This window comes from Thamnophis elegans, chromosome 5 (genome assembly GCF_009769535.1).
Source record: "Thamnophis elegans isolate rThaEle1 chromosome 5, rThaEle1.pri, whole genome shotgun sequence".
Classification (NCBI taxonomy): Eukaryota; Metazoa; Chordata; class Lepidosauria; order Squamata; family Colubridae; genus Thamnophis; species Thamnophis elegans.
The window spans coordinates 44,654,214-44,667,680 of record NC_045545.1 but is presented as its reverse complement, the minus strand read 5'-3'; the positions used below and the strand labels follow the sequence as shown (position 1 = coordinate 44,667,680).

General features: G+C 37.7%; 2 protein-coding genes across 4 annotated transcripts in view; both read right to left on the bottom strand.

The window, feature by feature from the left end:
* Positions 1 to 3,212, bottom strand: part of LOC116509650 (adhesion G protein-coupled receptor E3-like) — a 31,187-nt gene extending 27,975 nt beyond the window's left edge. For all 3 annotated transcript variants that reach the window (XM_032218898.1, XM_032218900.1, XM_032218899.1), the window contains exons 1-3: positions 3,115 to 3,212; positions 2,006 to 2,041; positions 1,210 to 1,341 (exon numbers count right to left, since the gene is read on the bottom strand). In XM_032218898.1, the coding sequence (XP_032074789.1) occupies positions 1,210 to 1,341; positions 2,006 to 2,041; positions 3,115 to 3,148 (202 nt within the window). In that variant the 5' untranslated portion in view covers positions 3,149 to 3,212. The remainder of the gene's footprint in view (positions 1 to 1,209; positions 1,342 to 2,005; positions 2,042 to 3,114) is intronic.
* An 8,050-nt stretch (positions 3,213 to 11,262) lies between these two features.
* Positions 11,263 to 12,910, bottom strand: KCNA10 (potassium voltage-gated channel subfamily A member 10). Its single transcript, XM_032218663.1, has one exon. The coding sequence runs from the start codon at positions 12,908 to 12,910 to the stop codon at positions 11,369 to 11,371; it is 1,542 nt and encodes a 513-aa protein (XP_032074554.1). The 3' UTR covers positions 11,263 to 11,368.
* Between the last annotated feature and the right edge of the window lie 557 nt (positions 12,911 to 13,467).

The following is a 13,467-nucleotide window of genomic DNA, read 5'->3' as shown; positions in this document are numbered from 1 at the left end:
AAAAATTGTCTACTTAAAAAGTATAAAATATTTTCATGGCAGATAATGCTATACAGGTAAGCATATTGGGTTGAATAATATTGACTCAAGATTCAAAGACGTTGAGTTTGGGGTTCATTATTTCTCAGAGCAATGTATTAAGCCTTGGCATTTTGTGTTGCAAGCCCTAAAATAGGTTCTGCTCAATTAATCTTTTTTAAATTTTCACAGCAAACATACGAAAAAGAAAAGCATTTGTCAATGTGAATGAGTCAGCTTTGAAACTTGTCACCAATGCACAACATATTGCAAATTGCACCCCATCCCCATATTTATTTCATGGGGCTCCTGGCCATTAAAATGTTATCCATGAAAACATGGATTTCATTTCAGAATTCAGTTCATCATTGTTAACCTGTACATCTGACTTCATCAAAGCTGTTTTATTACTGTTTTAAAGTGGAATGTAGTTCAGGGTTCAGGAAAGAACGGTCATTTTGTAGTTGTTGAGATACTCATGTGGACATAGTTAACCTGTGGGTAGTAGTAGACAGTGACACCACAGAGTTCACAAGAGAGGTTTATCAAGCGCTATCAGAGGCATCTAGTTAGCCATTGCAAGAAATCCATAATGCTGAACAACCCATAATGGAATATTGTCGTTACTTTTAAAGCCCTACATGGTATCAGACCTGGGTACTTGAGAGACCGCCTCCTGCCAATTACCTCCCTACGACCAATTAGATCCCACAGATTAGGCCTCCTCCGGATTCCATCTGCTAGCCAATGTCGACTGTCGACCATCCGGAGGAGGGCCTTCTCTGTGGCTGCTCCGGCCCTCTGGAACAATCTCCCCGTGGAGATTCAGACCCTCACCACCCTTTCCGCAAAGCCGTTAAGACCTGGCTGTTCCGGCAGGCCTGGGGCTGATGAGTTCCCAACCCCACTCGAATTGTGTGGCTGTTGAGAGTTTTTTAATCCGTTTTCTGTATTTTGTTTTTTTGTCTTGTTTTGTTTTCTTTGTATTGTCCCCATTCCCTTTTGGTTTGTTAGCCGCCCTGAGTCCCTCTGGGAATAGGGCGGCATACAAGTTTAATAAACTGAAACTGAAAGTGAAACTTGTCATTGATCAAGACATAGGAGATGGCTGAAAATCACTGTTCTTTTCTTTGAATTAAATTAATCTCCAGAATATGCAGTTGAAATGAGATGGGGAATAATAATACTTACTCTCATTAATAGTGACATTTGATATGGGAGAATCAGGTGAAGGAGTATAAGAAGCATAAGTACCACTGTATTCTTCATCATAGCTGCTACAACAGCAACAACTTTCACTTGGGATGGTTGAATACATAAATTCTGAAAACATTAACAGCATTTTTTGATGAAAAAACTCAAATCAAACATTATTGTTCCCTTCCCACTTTACATCAGAACCATTCGGCATTAACCTTCCCCTGCCCCAAGTATTTTAGAAATATACAAATACAAAGAGCAAAAAATATTATATTATATGCAGTATTTATCATTTATCTGCTGTACAGCTGTGGTACAAAGAATATAATGGCTGAACACTATCAAAGTTGATACCCGACAGAGCATAGAAACGCATCCCACTGATTAAAGTGCTTCCTCTGGCCCGCCCGATCTCTGCTGCGGGCGAAAGGGAGCTGGGAGGACAGGAGAGATTCCTCCCAGTATGCACCCCATTGAAAGCGTGTGGATGGGCGGGGGAGCAAGCGACAGCTGATGGACTGGGAGCGGGACTTTTTGAAAACTGGGTGGGGCGCAGGACAAATTGTACAAAAGCATGCCTGTCACACTGAAAGCGGGACATCTGGTCACCTTATGTTTGTTCAATGTTGACAAAGGTCTTTAAAGTAAATCTTATAAGTAAATACCATAATGGAAACTGAAGTTCATTACAAAAAAGACACAGATGATCTGACCTTCACAACATAGCTCAGTCAGTATTTAATAGCACCCCTTTATTCTATTTCCCAGAAAATAATGTAAATTCTACCTTTTTCATGTGCACAGACTATTGAAAACCCAATACCTAGAAGAAATGAAATATTAAATTTATAGTATATTAAATGTCTTCAAAATACAAGTCAGGCTCTCTAGCTTTTTTGTATTTATGCCAGATGGCTTTTCCATAAACTTGATTTGAAATTCAATTTTTCCATGACTTAATTAAAACATTAACTGTCCTTGTTACAATAGAGAAATACCTACTACCATATTTGGACTAGAAATAGGATTGTTGTAATCTTAAGAAAAATTATTTATGGAGTAGATTATTATGTCAGAATGAAAAGACTCTATGCCCCAAATCATATCAGCACTGTAATAAAATATACTGATTTTTTCATATACATAGTAAATTTACCTTTAAAAATTAGAGGGTTTCAAACAATAGACACAAAGGCTGTGACAAAATCCTCTGGTTAGTCATACAATTCATTGTAATTCTAGGGATCTTGCAAAATACTTCTAAAACACATTAATTGCTGAGACCTGAATGCACCCATTGGCTGCATCTGATAATCTCAATCCAAAATTGAATGTTGACAGAGCCTGACCTTTCATTGAAGAGTTTAGAATCAATTCAAGTCAGAACAGCCGTTATTGTAAACTTGCATACGGTTATAATACAAAAATAATTGAGTCACCCATTATTCTGCATCTGATTCTCAAGTATAAAGCTGGACTGTCATATTTTACACATGGAATGTGATCAATCAAATAAATTATTACAATTTTACTTAGTCATAGCATTCTTGAGAACTTTAAAGATAATTGACTTCTCGCTTCTGTCTCCCTACACATTTTCCTTTTTATCCTTCCTTCTATGTTCTCCAAGAGAATAGATTTCCTAGGAGTCATTTAACACTGCCAGCAGACGCCTTATAATCATGGTCTATTAACTCAAATGCTTTGCCTTTCTAAGAGCATCTTATCTACTTTGGTAGCAATTTTCAAAGATCTGAGGCAGAAAATCATTCTGCTATTTGTGCCTTTTAACTAGATAGCAGATGGGATTTTCTACCTGTGAAATATCTCTTCTACCACCCAAGCTATTGTTTCTCACTGTCCTTGGGTTTGTTAACCAGGGAATTGCCTACTCACCAAGAATAAGAAAACTGAAAATGCTCATCATCATCCGCTTGAGTGAGTGAACAAATGGCTTGCTTCATGCGAATCACCCAGAGTTAAAGCATAAAGGAACTACAAAGTACAAGGAACACAATATTTTGGTAATGTACACTTCCTAAAATAAAAGGAGGAGGAGTACCATTCACCAAAGGAAGTAGCTTTCTTATTCAACATAATGTGTTATCCACAGACATTGCAAATTAACTAAATCCAGAATTGTGCCTGCTCTGTATGAGAGTCACTCAAAGATTTTTTTAAAAAAGAGAAAATGCCCCAGTATGTTCCTAATGTCTTTCCCAACAGAATATATTACCAAAAAGAAGAAAAAAAGATAAAAAATAAAGAAATGGCTTCCTGCTTTCTTCTCAGCAGTTATACATACACTTCTATTCAATCCCCTCTAAGATTATGTTTTAATTCCATTATTTCTATAGCCTATTATTCTAATCATCAAACACATAAGTCTCAAAATCATTTCCTTTTTCATACCGAAAAAACAACCCATAAGCAGCTTCCAGTCATTTATGAACATCAGTAATAACCTTTTACTAATCAAAGAAGTCACTTTGGTCATCTCAGCAAGTTCACTAACCATTTCCCCATGGTGGGAGTCTTTCCATCTTTGTGGATATATAATCTCTCTCCAGCAGTCATACATTAAAATAATCTTCTGTGACCCTTTTCTGTTTATCCACCTGTCCTAAAATGAAAAGTTCTGGCTTCAGTATAACATCAATCTTTAAAATAAATTCTACTTTTGAGAAAGTAAGAATTTATCAGGTTTCTCAACTGTTCAATACAGCTTCCAAGATAAGCATCCAGCATTTTTCATTTTTGTAAATATAGGTTACTAATCCCATAGAGTTTTCTATGAAATCATTTTCAGAGTAGATTAAAAAAAATACAACTCCCCAAGAACCTCTGTAGAAATAATTAACAAGAATATGTGCAGAATACAGGTAGTCCTCAATTTACAACCATAACCAAGCCCGACATTATTGTTGTTAAGTGAGACATCTGTTTAGTAAGTTTTGCCTCATTTTATAACCTTTTCTGCCACAGTTGTTTTGTGAAACACTGCAGATGTTCAGTTAGTAACATGATTGTTAAGTGAATTTGGTTTCTCCATTGACTTTGCTTGTGAGGTCCAAGAGGTTGATTACATGGCCCTGATACATTGCAACCAATTATAAATACGAGTTTGTTGCCAAGCATCTGAATTTTGATCATGTGAACATGGGGATCAGTGGTGGGATTCATTTTTTTTTACTACCAGTTCTGTGGGGCGGGGCTTTGTGGGCGTGGCATGGCATGGCTTGGTGGGCATAGCTTGGTGGGCATGGCAGGGGAAGGATACTGTAAAATCTCCATTCCCTCCCCACTCCAGCAGAAGGTTACTGCAAAATACCCATTCATTCCCGATCAGCTGGGAGTTGGGAGTCGGGAGGCAGAGAATACATGGTGGTGGGGCCAGCCAGAGGTGGTATTTGCCAGTTCTCCAAACTACTTAAAATTTCCGCTACTGGTTCTCCAGAACTAGTCAGAACCTGATGAATACCACCTCTGATGGGGATGCTGCAACAGTCGTAAGTGTGGAAGATGATCTTAAGTTCTCTCTTAAAGTGCCATTGTACCTTTGAACGGTCACTAAAAGAACTGCTGTAAGTTGAGGAGTACCTGCATAGTTCAATAGCTACAGTTATATATACAGCTATGCAGAAATATAATTGTACTGAAAAATCAATAGAGCATAATTGCTACTTAGGGAATCTTGTAAGCAAGAGGGAAAAAGATTCCCAAGAGTACAGTTTATAAGACATTAATAGGTCTGTCCAAATTACCCCTTATTGTTTAGGCATATTTCTTGGCTTATATACATTAAACACAAATGTACACAAGAATAACCATCACCTTTCAAATTAAAATATAAATAATCTTTGGTTTTTATTCTTTTTGCAATAATACAGAAAGTTGTCAAATAAAGCCTAGATTAATAGTTGCTATTAATAGCAATAGCAATAGCACTTAAACTTATATACTGCTTCATGGTGCTTTACAGCCCTCTCTAAACAGTTTACAGAGTCAGCATATTGCCCCAACAATAAGGTCATTTTAATGACCTCAGAAGGATAGAAGGCTGAGTTCAATCTTGAGTTAGTGAGGACTGAACTGCTGGCAGTTACAGAATTAGCCTGAAATGCTGCATTCTAACCTCTGGGCCACCATGTTGTCCTATGCTAACTTGTTTTTCCAAATGCTTTTTTAAAAAAACCATAGGGATATCATTTTACCATTTTCTCAGTTACCTGAGCAAAAGAGTTTCAACTACTACTCTACTCAGTTTTACAGCATACTCTCTTTATGCTGTAGAACTGTCTAAGGGCAGTATAAACAGTTGAATGGCTGTTTCTTTCATTGTAAAACAGCCAATGATTTGGTGAGATAAGCCTGAAACAAATTGAAGAGCTGTCTAAGTGACATAATAATGTTCCCTGAAGAAATCTGGAAAATTTGGTTATAATTACAGTAATAGACCAGTAAGATTACCTAAAAGTGTTTAATTTTCCATCAATAAATAATACAGTAGTTATTAACATTACATTGGCCTCTAGTGGTCAAAGACCATATCTGAAGATGTATTCAATTGGAAAAATAGTTGGGATTAGAAAAAAAGGATCTCATAGCTGATTTATACACTGGTAAAGGTAAAGGTTCCCTTCGCACATATGTGCTAGTCGTTCCTGACTCTAGGAGATGGTGCTCACCTTTGTTTCAAAGCCGAAGAGCCAGCACTGTTCGAAGACGTCTGTGATCATGTGGCCAGCATGACTGAATGCTGAAGGCGCCTGGAACATTGTTACCTTCCTACCAAAGGTGGTCCCTATTTTTGTACTTGCATTTTTACATGCTTTTGAACTGCTAGGTTGGCAGAAGCTGGGACAAGTAATGGGAGCTCACTCCATTATGCGGTACTAAGGATTTGAAATGCCAACCTTCGGATCGACAAGCTCAGCATCTTAGCCACTGAGCCACTGCATCCCATTTATACACCAAGAGTCTTACAAATGAGAAACTTTCCCAAAGGCTTCAACATTTATAGATGGCCTATACATTCATTAAATGAATGAATGAATAAATGAATGAACAGATTGTCAATTAATATAGGAATTAAGCATTATCATGGGCATACCATAGCCATTTATATAACATATAAACAGCATACTTCTCATTTTTTCAGCATCATATTAAGAAACTGACTTGCTAAATGGATCACCTGATTCTAACATTTTATGAGACTAGAAAACTAAAAAATTAATAGCTATTTACAGGCCTTTGGCAAAATTCTTAATTCTTTTACTTTACTGAACCTATATAAATTGGGTTTTCACACTGCATTAAGCCATACTATATCTTTCTGAAGAAAGCACAATTGGTTTAATTCATATTATATGCTAATCATAAATCATAGTTTACTAACCACATGGTTGCATTCAGACAATATGATTTTCCAAATATTAAAAATAAAACCTATATTATAGTTTTGCACAACATGCGAACCTAGTGTGGGAGTAAGTACATGGATCTGCTACATATTGCTATTCCATGTAAGGTTGTAACAGTTGGAGCAATAGTTAAATTTGCTGTATTAAAAAGCAGGAGACTGTGGTTTTAATCCTGCCTTTAGCATGGAAGCCAGATGGCTGATTTTAGGACAGTCTCTCTCTTGGCACTAGGAGGAAGGCAATGGTAAGAAGCCAGCTTGATGTTGTCGTTAAGGTGTTGACCCAGAAACCAGGAGGTTATGACCTCTAGTGGTATCTTACGCATGAAAACTGGAGACTTTGGACCAGTCACACACTCTTAGCCCAATTTACCTCACAGGGTTATTGTGGGGAAATAGGAGGAAAGAGCATTGGTTCATTCACAGCATTGAATTTTATATGAAAAAAGGCAGAATAAAAAAAAATCACTTCCAAAAATACTGCCAGGAAAACTGTGTGAAGCCGAGACTGATTTGATGGCAAAAATATAATAATAACTTAACCAAGCTATTTGGGATTTAGCTGCTTGGAATAAATGGGCTGAATTTATGCTAAATCTCACTCTTCCCTGCCCAAGAATGACTTAAAATGGATGAATTTGAGATTTGCACTGGTTAAATGTATTTTATGCTGGCATTGGGAGCATTTCCTTCATCTGGTTTTAAGATTTAAACCAAGGGTCTCCAACCATGGCAACTTTAAGCCTTGTGGACTTCAGCTCCCAGAATTCCTCAGCCAACAAAGCTGGGAGTTGAAGTCCACAAGTCTTAAAGTTGCCACGGTTAGAGACATCTGGTTTAAACAGCATCAATTTACAAGATCTTCTCTAAATGGTCTGAAAACAAAATTTAAAAAATGAAACATGGGCAACAGTCAGCATCCTGTCAATAATCCATACCTGGTTGTACTGTTTTATTTTCTCCATGGGAACTTCCAGTTCCGACTGAAGTCAGCCTGTATGTAGTCCAAGAAACCAACATATTTCTGACACATATCTTGAGACCTTGACATGGAACGCTCACATTTTTCCTTGCCTGAAGGAGAAATTACAAAAATAGCGACTGGGTGGATAAGGGTCAATAGTTTGATCCACATGAGCGTTGATTCCTCTGATTTGATTTTCAAAACTTTCCTCTAGAGTGTAGACTAAGGCTGCAGCCACCATCACTACTGTGGTCTGGAAATCATGTCAACAAGCCCAGAGCTGAAAGATTATGTGAGACCTCAATTTAAGTCTATCTCTCTTTATTGTGTGTGTGTGTCAGGGTGGGGGTGGGGAGGTGGGATTGATTATTTGCCTCTCCTACTCTTATTTCTTTGCTTCAAGAGGTTATTTAATACTTGTCCTCTTGATGCTACTCTGTATGTGAAAGTCAGCACGCTTTATTTGTTCATGGTGCTTGTCCAAAGCGAGTCCTTAGTTATATTTCAATTATGGTATTACTTTTGGAAAAACTCAAGTTTTGCATCTTTGTAATTTAGAGGTCAGGTTTGCAATGTTGCACTGGTTTAGTCTTCTGTTCTTCTGTATTGATAGGCAATGGATACATGTGATTTAAAAATCCCAGAAAAATCAGAAGAACAGATGGCTATGTGTCACCATCATTTCCAGATATATCTGCCTTGCAGATTTATTTAAGATGTGTTTGGGTAAAGGAAGCAGCCTGTGGCAGATGCGTACGTAGATTTATCTGGATAACAAATATTTCTATTGACCTTTTAAGAGGAAGTTTCTATAGATAAGATGTTTCTCTGGATCAGTATAACAAAGTTGAAGTGTGGATATCACTATCCTAAGTATTTTTTTTCAACAGCTGTTCATTGAATTTGATTAGGCTTTCTCTACTTCTACAATTCTACAATCAGTAAAACTCAAACATAATGCAGTAGTAAGGTGGACACTATGTTTGCCATTCCCTTCTTTTAAAAATATTCATTGAATTTTTGGTGTTAGGCTGACCTTTGTGTATTTGCTTTCAGTATATACTTGACATCCAACAAGGCATTTATTTTATTGTTATTGTTTTTAAAGTCAGTTGTATATTTTTGTAATTTAGAGTTGAATTAAATAGCTCTTAAGAAAAATATATCTGTATCTACCTACCTATAATATGTGTGTGTGTGTGTATGTGTGTGTGTGTAAATAATGCCAGGCTGCTAATCATTTAAATCTAAATTCTAAATACACATCTGTTGTCTTCTGAGGGTTCTACCATCTTGTATGGGAAAGATTTCCAGAAGATTGAAATAAAAATGAGATGATACGAAAAGGAGAGGTTTTTGTAATTATAATTAGAAGTGAAAGAAGACACCACAGAAGCAAACCACAAATTCCAGTGCAGTCTTTCCTATGAGACAGTTTTATACCCATGGTATTTGTTTCAGATTTTTGCTATTGTCCAGTGTACATCTGGATTAGAAATAATCCTTTAAAGAGAAATATATTAATTTTGTTCCTTCCATCTTAATTCATCTCCTAAAAACAGCTTAGATGGCTACTGGGCATGTAATGATCATTTGAAAAATCTATCATTAACGGTCTGGCTGCCAATCAACTTCTGATCAACTGCAGCCACCATAATTACCAAATTTATTTATGTTTGCAGCTACAGGAGGAGACAGTGTGTGATTTATAAAAGCACTTGGAGTGGTGTGCATATAGCTCTCTATCTTACCATCTTCCCAGTTCTCTGTGGGCTGGGAAGAATCAGAACTTTGAAGAATTGGTTACATGTAAGAAAAGATAGCATTAAAGCACAATAAGTATTCACTGAAGTCAAATAAATCATGATGGCACAATAAAAGAGGGACTAAATGGATTAAAAAAAGTGTGGCTGCAAAGACTTTTCTTGCAGCCTCTTTTGAATTTATTTTACTTCTGACTATCACAGAAGCTTACTTCCATGCCAATTCTACAATGTCTTCATCTGACTTAAATGAACATGACTCTCGCTGTCAAGAAATGACAAATGTGGTTCTCCATTTCAATGATAAATGTGCATGATTGAAACAACTTTTTAATTTTTGTTAATATTAATTTTGTTTGGCCGCATGCAAATGTTCAATGCTTTTAACTGTTCGAAGACTTCACATTTATGGAACTTACATGTATTTCCTCCAAAGAGGAAAGGAAAATGTGAAATGACATGTAAAACAGCTGGTATGTATACTGCAGGAAAGAAGAGGTCTATAATTGACTCAGCATGACTGTATACATGTCTACTCAATTAACCCCATAGATAAAAATGTATAAAACTGTAACCTGAGAAGAAGTGACCAGATGACTCAAATAATTGAGCAGAAACAAGGACAGGAGTAGAGATTATGGAAGGACTGAGAAAAGCAGACATGAATGAGTGTGGTGGGCTGTAGGCTAAATTTCTGCATCTTTCCTCTACCTTTCGTCTATCTTTCCAACAGGCAGGATATCAAAAAAGTCAGATAGTGACCAATGTGATCAAAACCCACCCCAATTTTATTTGCATTATCAAGCATTATATATAAGGTTGGATTAATTCTTTGAAAAGGCTCATCGAAATCATTAAGATGATAATTAACCAGTTTCAATTATTTCAGTGAGAACACTTAAGAATATATAAGACTATGTCCTACATATGATCTCAATTATTTCATTAATTATTATGCTTATATTTTGTTCTGCCAGATATTTAGCATTTTTATCCACATATTGAGTTCTTCCCAAACACCAGGGATATGCAAGTATGGGATCAGTACAGTGGTGGGTTTCAATTTTTTTTAGAACCTCTTCTGTAGGTGTGGCCTGCTTTGTGGGAGTGGCTTGGCAGTCATGTGACTGGGTGGACGTGGCCAACCTGTAAAATGTGGTGAAACTCACTTAACAACACTCTTGCTTAGCAACCAAAATGTTGGCTCAGAAACTCTGGCATTTGAAGCACACAAGTCTTAAAACTGTCAAGTTACAAGACCCTTGCACCCCTAGTCCTTTAGAAAAAAAAACCCAGGGGTGTTCAAACTTGACAGCTTTAAGACTTGTGGACATAGTCTTCAACTCCCAGAATTCCTCCTCTCGCTCTTCATCTTGATGATGTGCGGACGGGTGGAGGGAAGGAGCTGGAACTGGTTCTAAACGGCACTGTAGATTTGTGGAACCTCTTCTATAGAAGAGGTTAGAATGGCAGGAACCCACCCCTGGATCAGTAGCACTGAAAGACTAAGAAGAAACAACAGGAAACAGTTCATTGAAAATGCTGTGTCAGTCAGCCAGTCAAGGTGCTATGTCAGTCATTGCCTCTATTAATTCAACTTTGGCACTGTTGTAATTCTTCCAGACCTTTCCATCTGCTCCATCTGGACTGGCAGTTATTAAAAGAATGTGTGAGAATCAGGCAGCATTACAAGGTAGCGTGTTTTTGAAAAGAAATGATACACAATTCACAGATTCTTATATTAGGAAGCCACTGATATCCAAGCAAACAAGGAAGAAACCAGAGTGATAGATTACGAAAATGAATCAGAATGTTAGGTGACAGAAAAGGAAACCTATTTATTTAAGAATGTCACAAGATATCGTAAAAATAAACATCTTGAAAACCAAAATTATGTTATTTAAAGAGAGGGGAGAAGAGTTACACAGTGTGGGCATGATATAGCAGTCAGTCTGCATTGGTAGGCAATGTCCCTTAATTCTGTCAAGGTGTGAGCGTTCAATACATTTTTTTCTTTTCTTGAGAAAAGTTTTCATCTGTGATATTCAAGGAATCTATACTCCCATTCCCTGTGGCTGCCCTAGTTAGTATTTTTTCTATCTCTCTAGGCAGGACTTGTCTTTCTTCGTTTTCTGTCTCCCTGTGGTAGAAATAATTAAAATTGGACACAATGACTGGCACAGGCAGTGCGATGGTGAGCACCCCTGCTATAGCACACAGAGTCCCCACTATCTTTCCCCCCGGGGTGGTAGGGCACATGTCTCCATAGCCAACAGTCGTCATGGTGACCACAGCCCACCAGAAGCCATCAGGTATGCTGGAGAAATGTGACTGTGATTCATCCACCTCTGCAAAGTAGATGGCACTAGAAAACAAGATGACTCCTATGAAGAGAAAGAAGACGAGCAAGCCAAGTTCCCTCATGCTGGCCTTGAGAGTCTGTCCTAAGATTTGTAGCCCCTTGGAGTGCCGAGAAAGCTTGAAGATGCGGAATACCCTGACCAGGCGGATAATCCTGAGGATGGCCAAAGACATATTCTGCTGGCCATTCAGCTCACTATGTTGAATCAGCTCGGTAGTAAGGGTCACGAAATATGGAATGATGGATACAATATCAATGATATTCATAATATTTTTGAAGAACTCGGTTTTGCTGGGGCAAACAATGAATCTGACCACTAGTTCAAAAGAGAACCAAATGATGCAAGCAGTCTCTATTATGAAGAAAGGATCTGTGAAAGTATTAGATGCCATAACAGTGTTGGTTACATTATTACTTTCATACTTTAGCTCCTTCTCATCTCTGAATTCAGGTAAAGTCTCTACACAGAAAATAATAATAGAAATGACAATGACCAAAACTGAGACCAAAGCCACACCCCTGGCTGCACTTGAGCTTTCAGGGTACTCAAAGAGCAACCAGAACTGTCTATGAAAGTCATTGGATGGCAAAAGGGTGATAGGATCCTTAATGTAGCCTTCATCTTCTCTGAACTGATCCATCGCTTCTTCACCAAGTTCATAGAAAGTGATCTCATCAGCAAAGATATCTATAGGAACATTAGCTGGTCTCCGAATTTTACCTCCAGACTGATAGTAATACAGTATTCCATCAAAACTGGGCCTATTCCTGTCAAAGAAGTACTCATTTCTCATGGAATCAAAGTAATGCATTCTTTTCTCAGGATCTCCAAGTAGGGTATCTGGAAACTGATGAAGTGTCTTGAGCTGCGTCTCAAATTTCAGCCCAGCAATGTTGATTATTACCCTCTGATCACCCTCATCCATGCCCCCGTTCTCAGCCCCCAAGTGGTCACAGAACTCAGCAGACAATTTGGAGAATATTGTCTCATTGTTGGTGTTCTCATTGTTGATGAGTATTCTCCAGTTAGACAGAAGGCTGGCACAGCTGGAACGCCCTTTGTGTAATTGCTCAGCAGCATTGAGGTCACTTGAAAAACAAGGCTCTTCCATTATTTCATCAGTGTTGTCAAAATTAACCAGTGCCACCTCCATTTCTTTCCACGTGGACACATCCATCACATAGGAGCAAGCAGGTGAGCAGCCTAAATCCCCAGGTTAGATACCTGTAGGCTGTGTCTTTCCCACGCTATCTGCAAATGGAGAGGGAGAAAGGGTTTATGTGTGTCTGTCTGTCTGTATGTATGTATGGGTGCTTTGCTTGCAAAGAATGAAATAAATCTGGGTTAATTTTTCTAAAGGAGGATTCTAGTAGATATTTGGAATCCACATTTTGTTATAGGTATAGTTTTTCCAGCATAATTTACAATACCCAAGGTTATAAAGTTTTACAAAGACAGTCCTTGGATGGATACCATAAAACCATGAACTGTAATAACTTTACTGGTCCATGAGAACTGTAGACACTTGTTTCAAATGGAAAATTCCAAGTGAGATTACTGAAATAAGGGGCTTTTTATTTTGTATTCTAAATTCTGTCATGGCAGGTATTTTTTACTATTTAAATTCATAGGATATCAAGGGATAGCCTGGGATAAGCAATAGATGTTTACCCTCCATTACCAGTTTATAGTTCAGACATTTGCATATGCATGCATCTTTTTTCATTTTTAAGT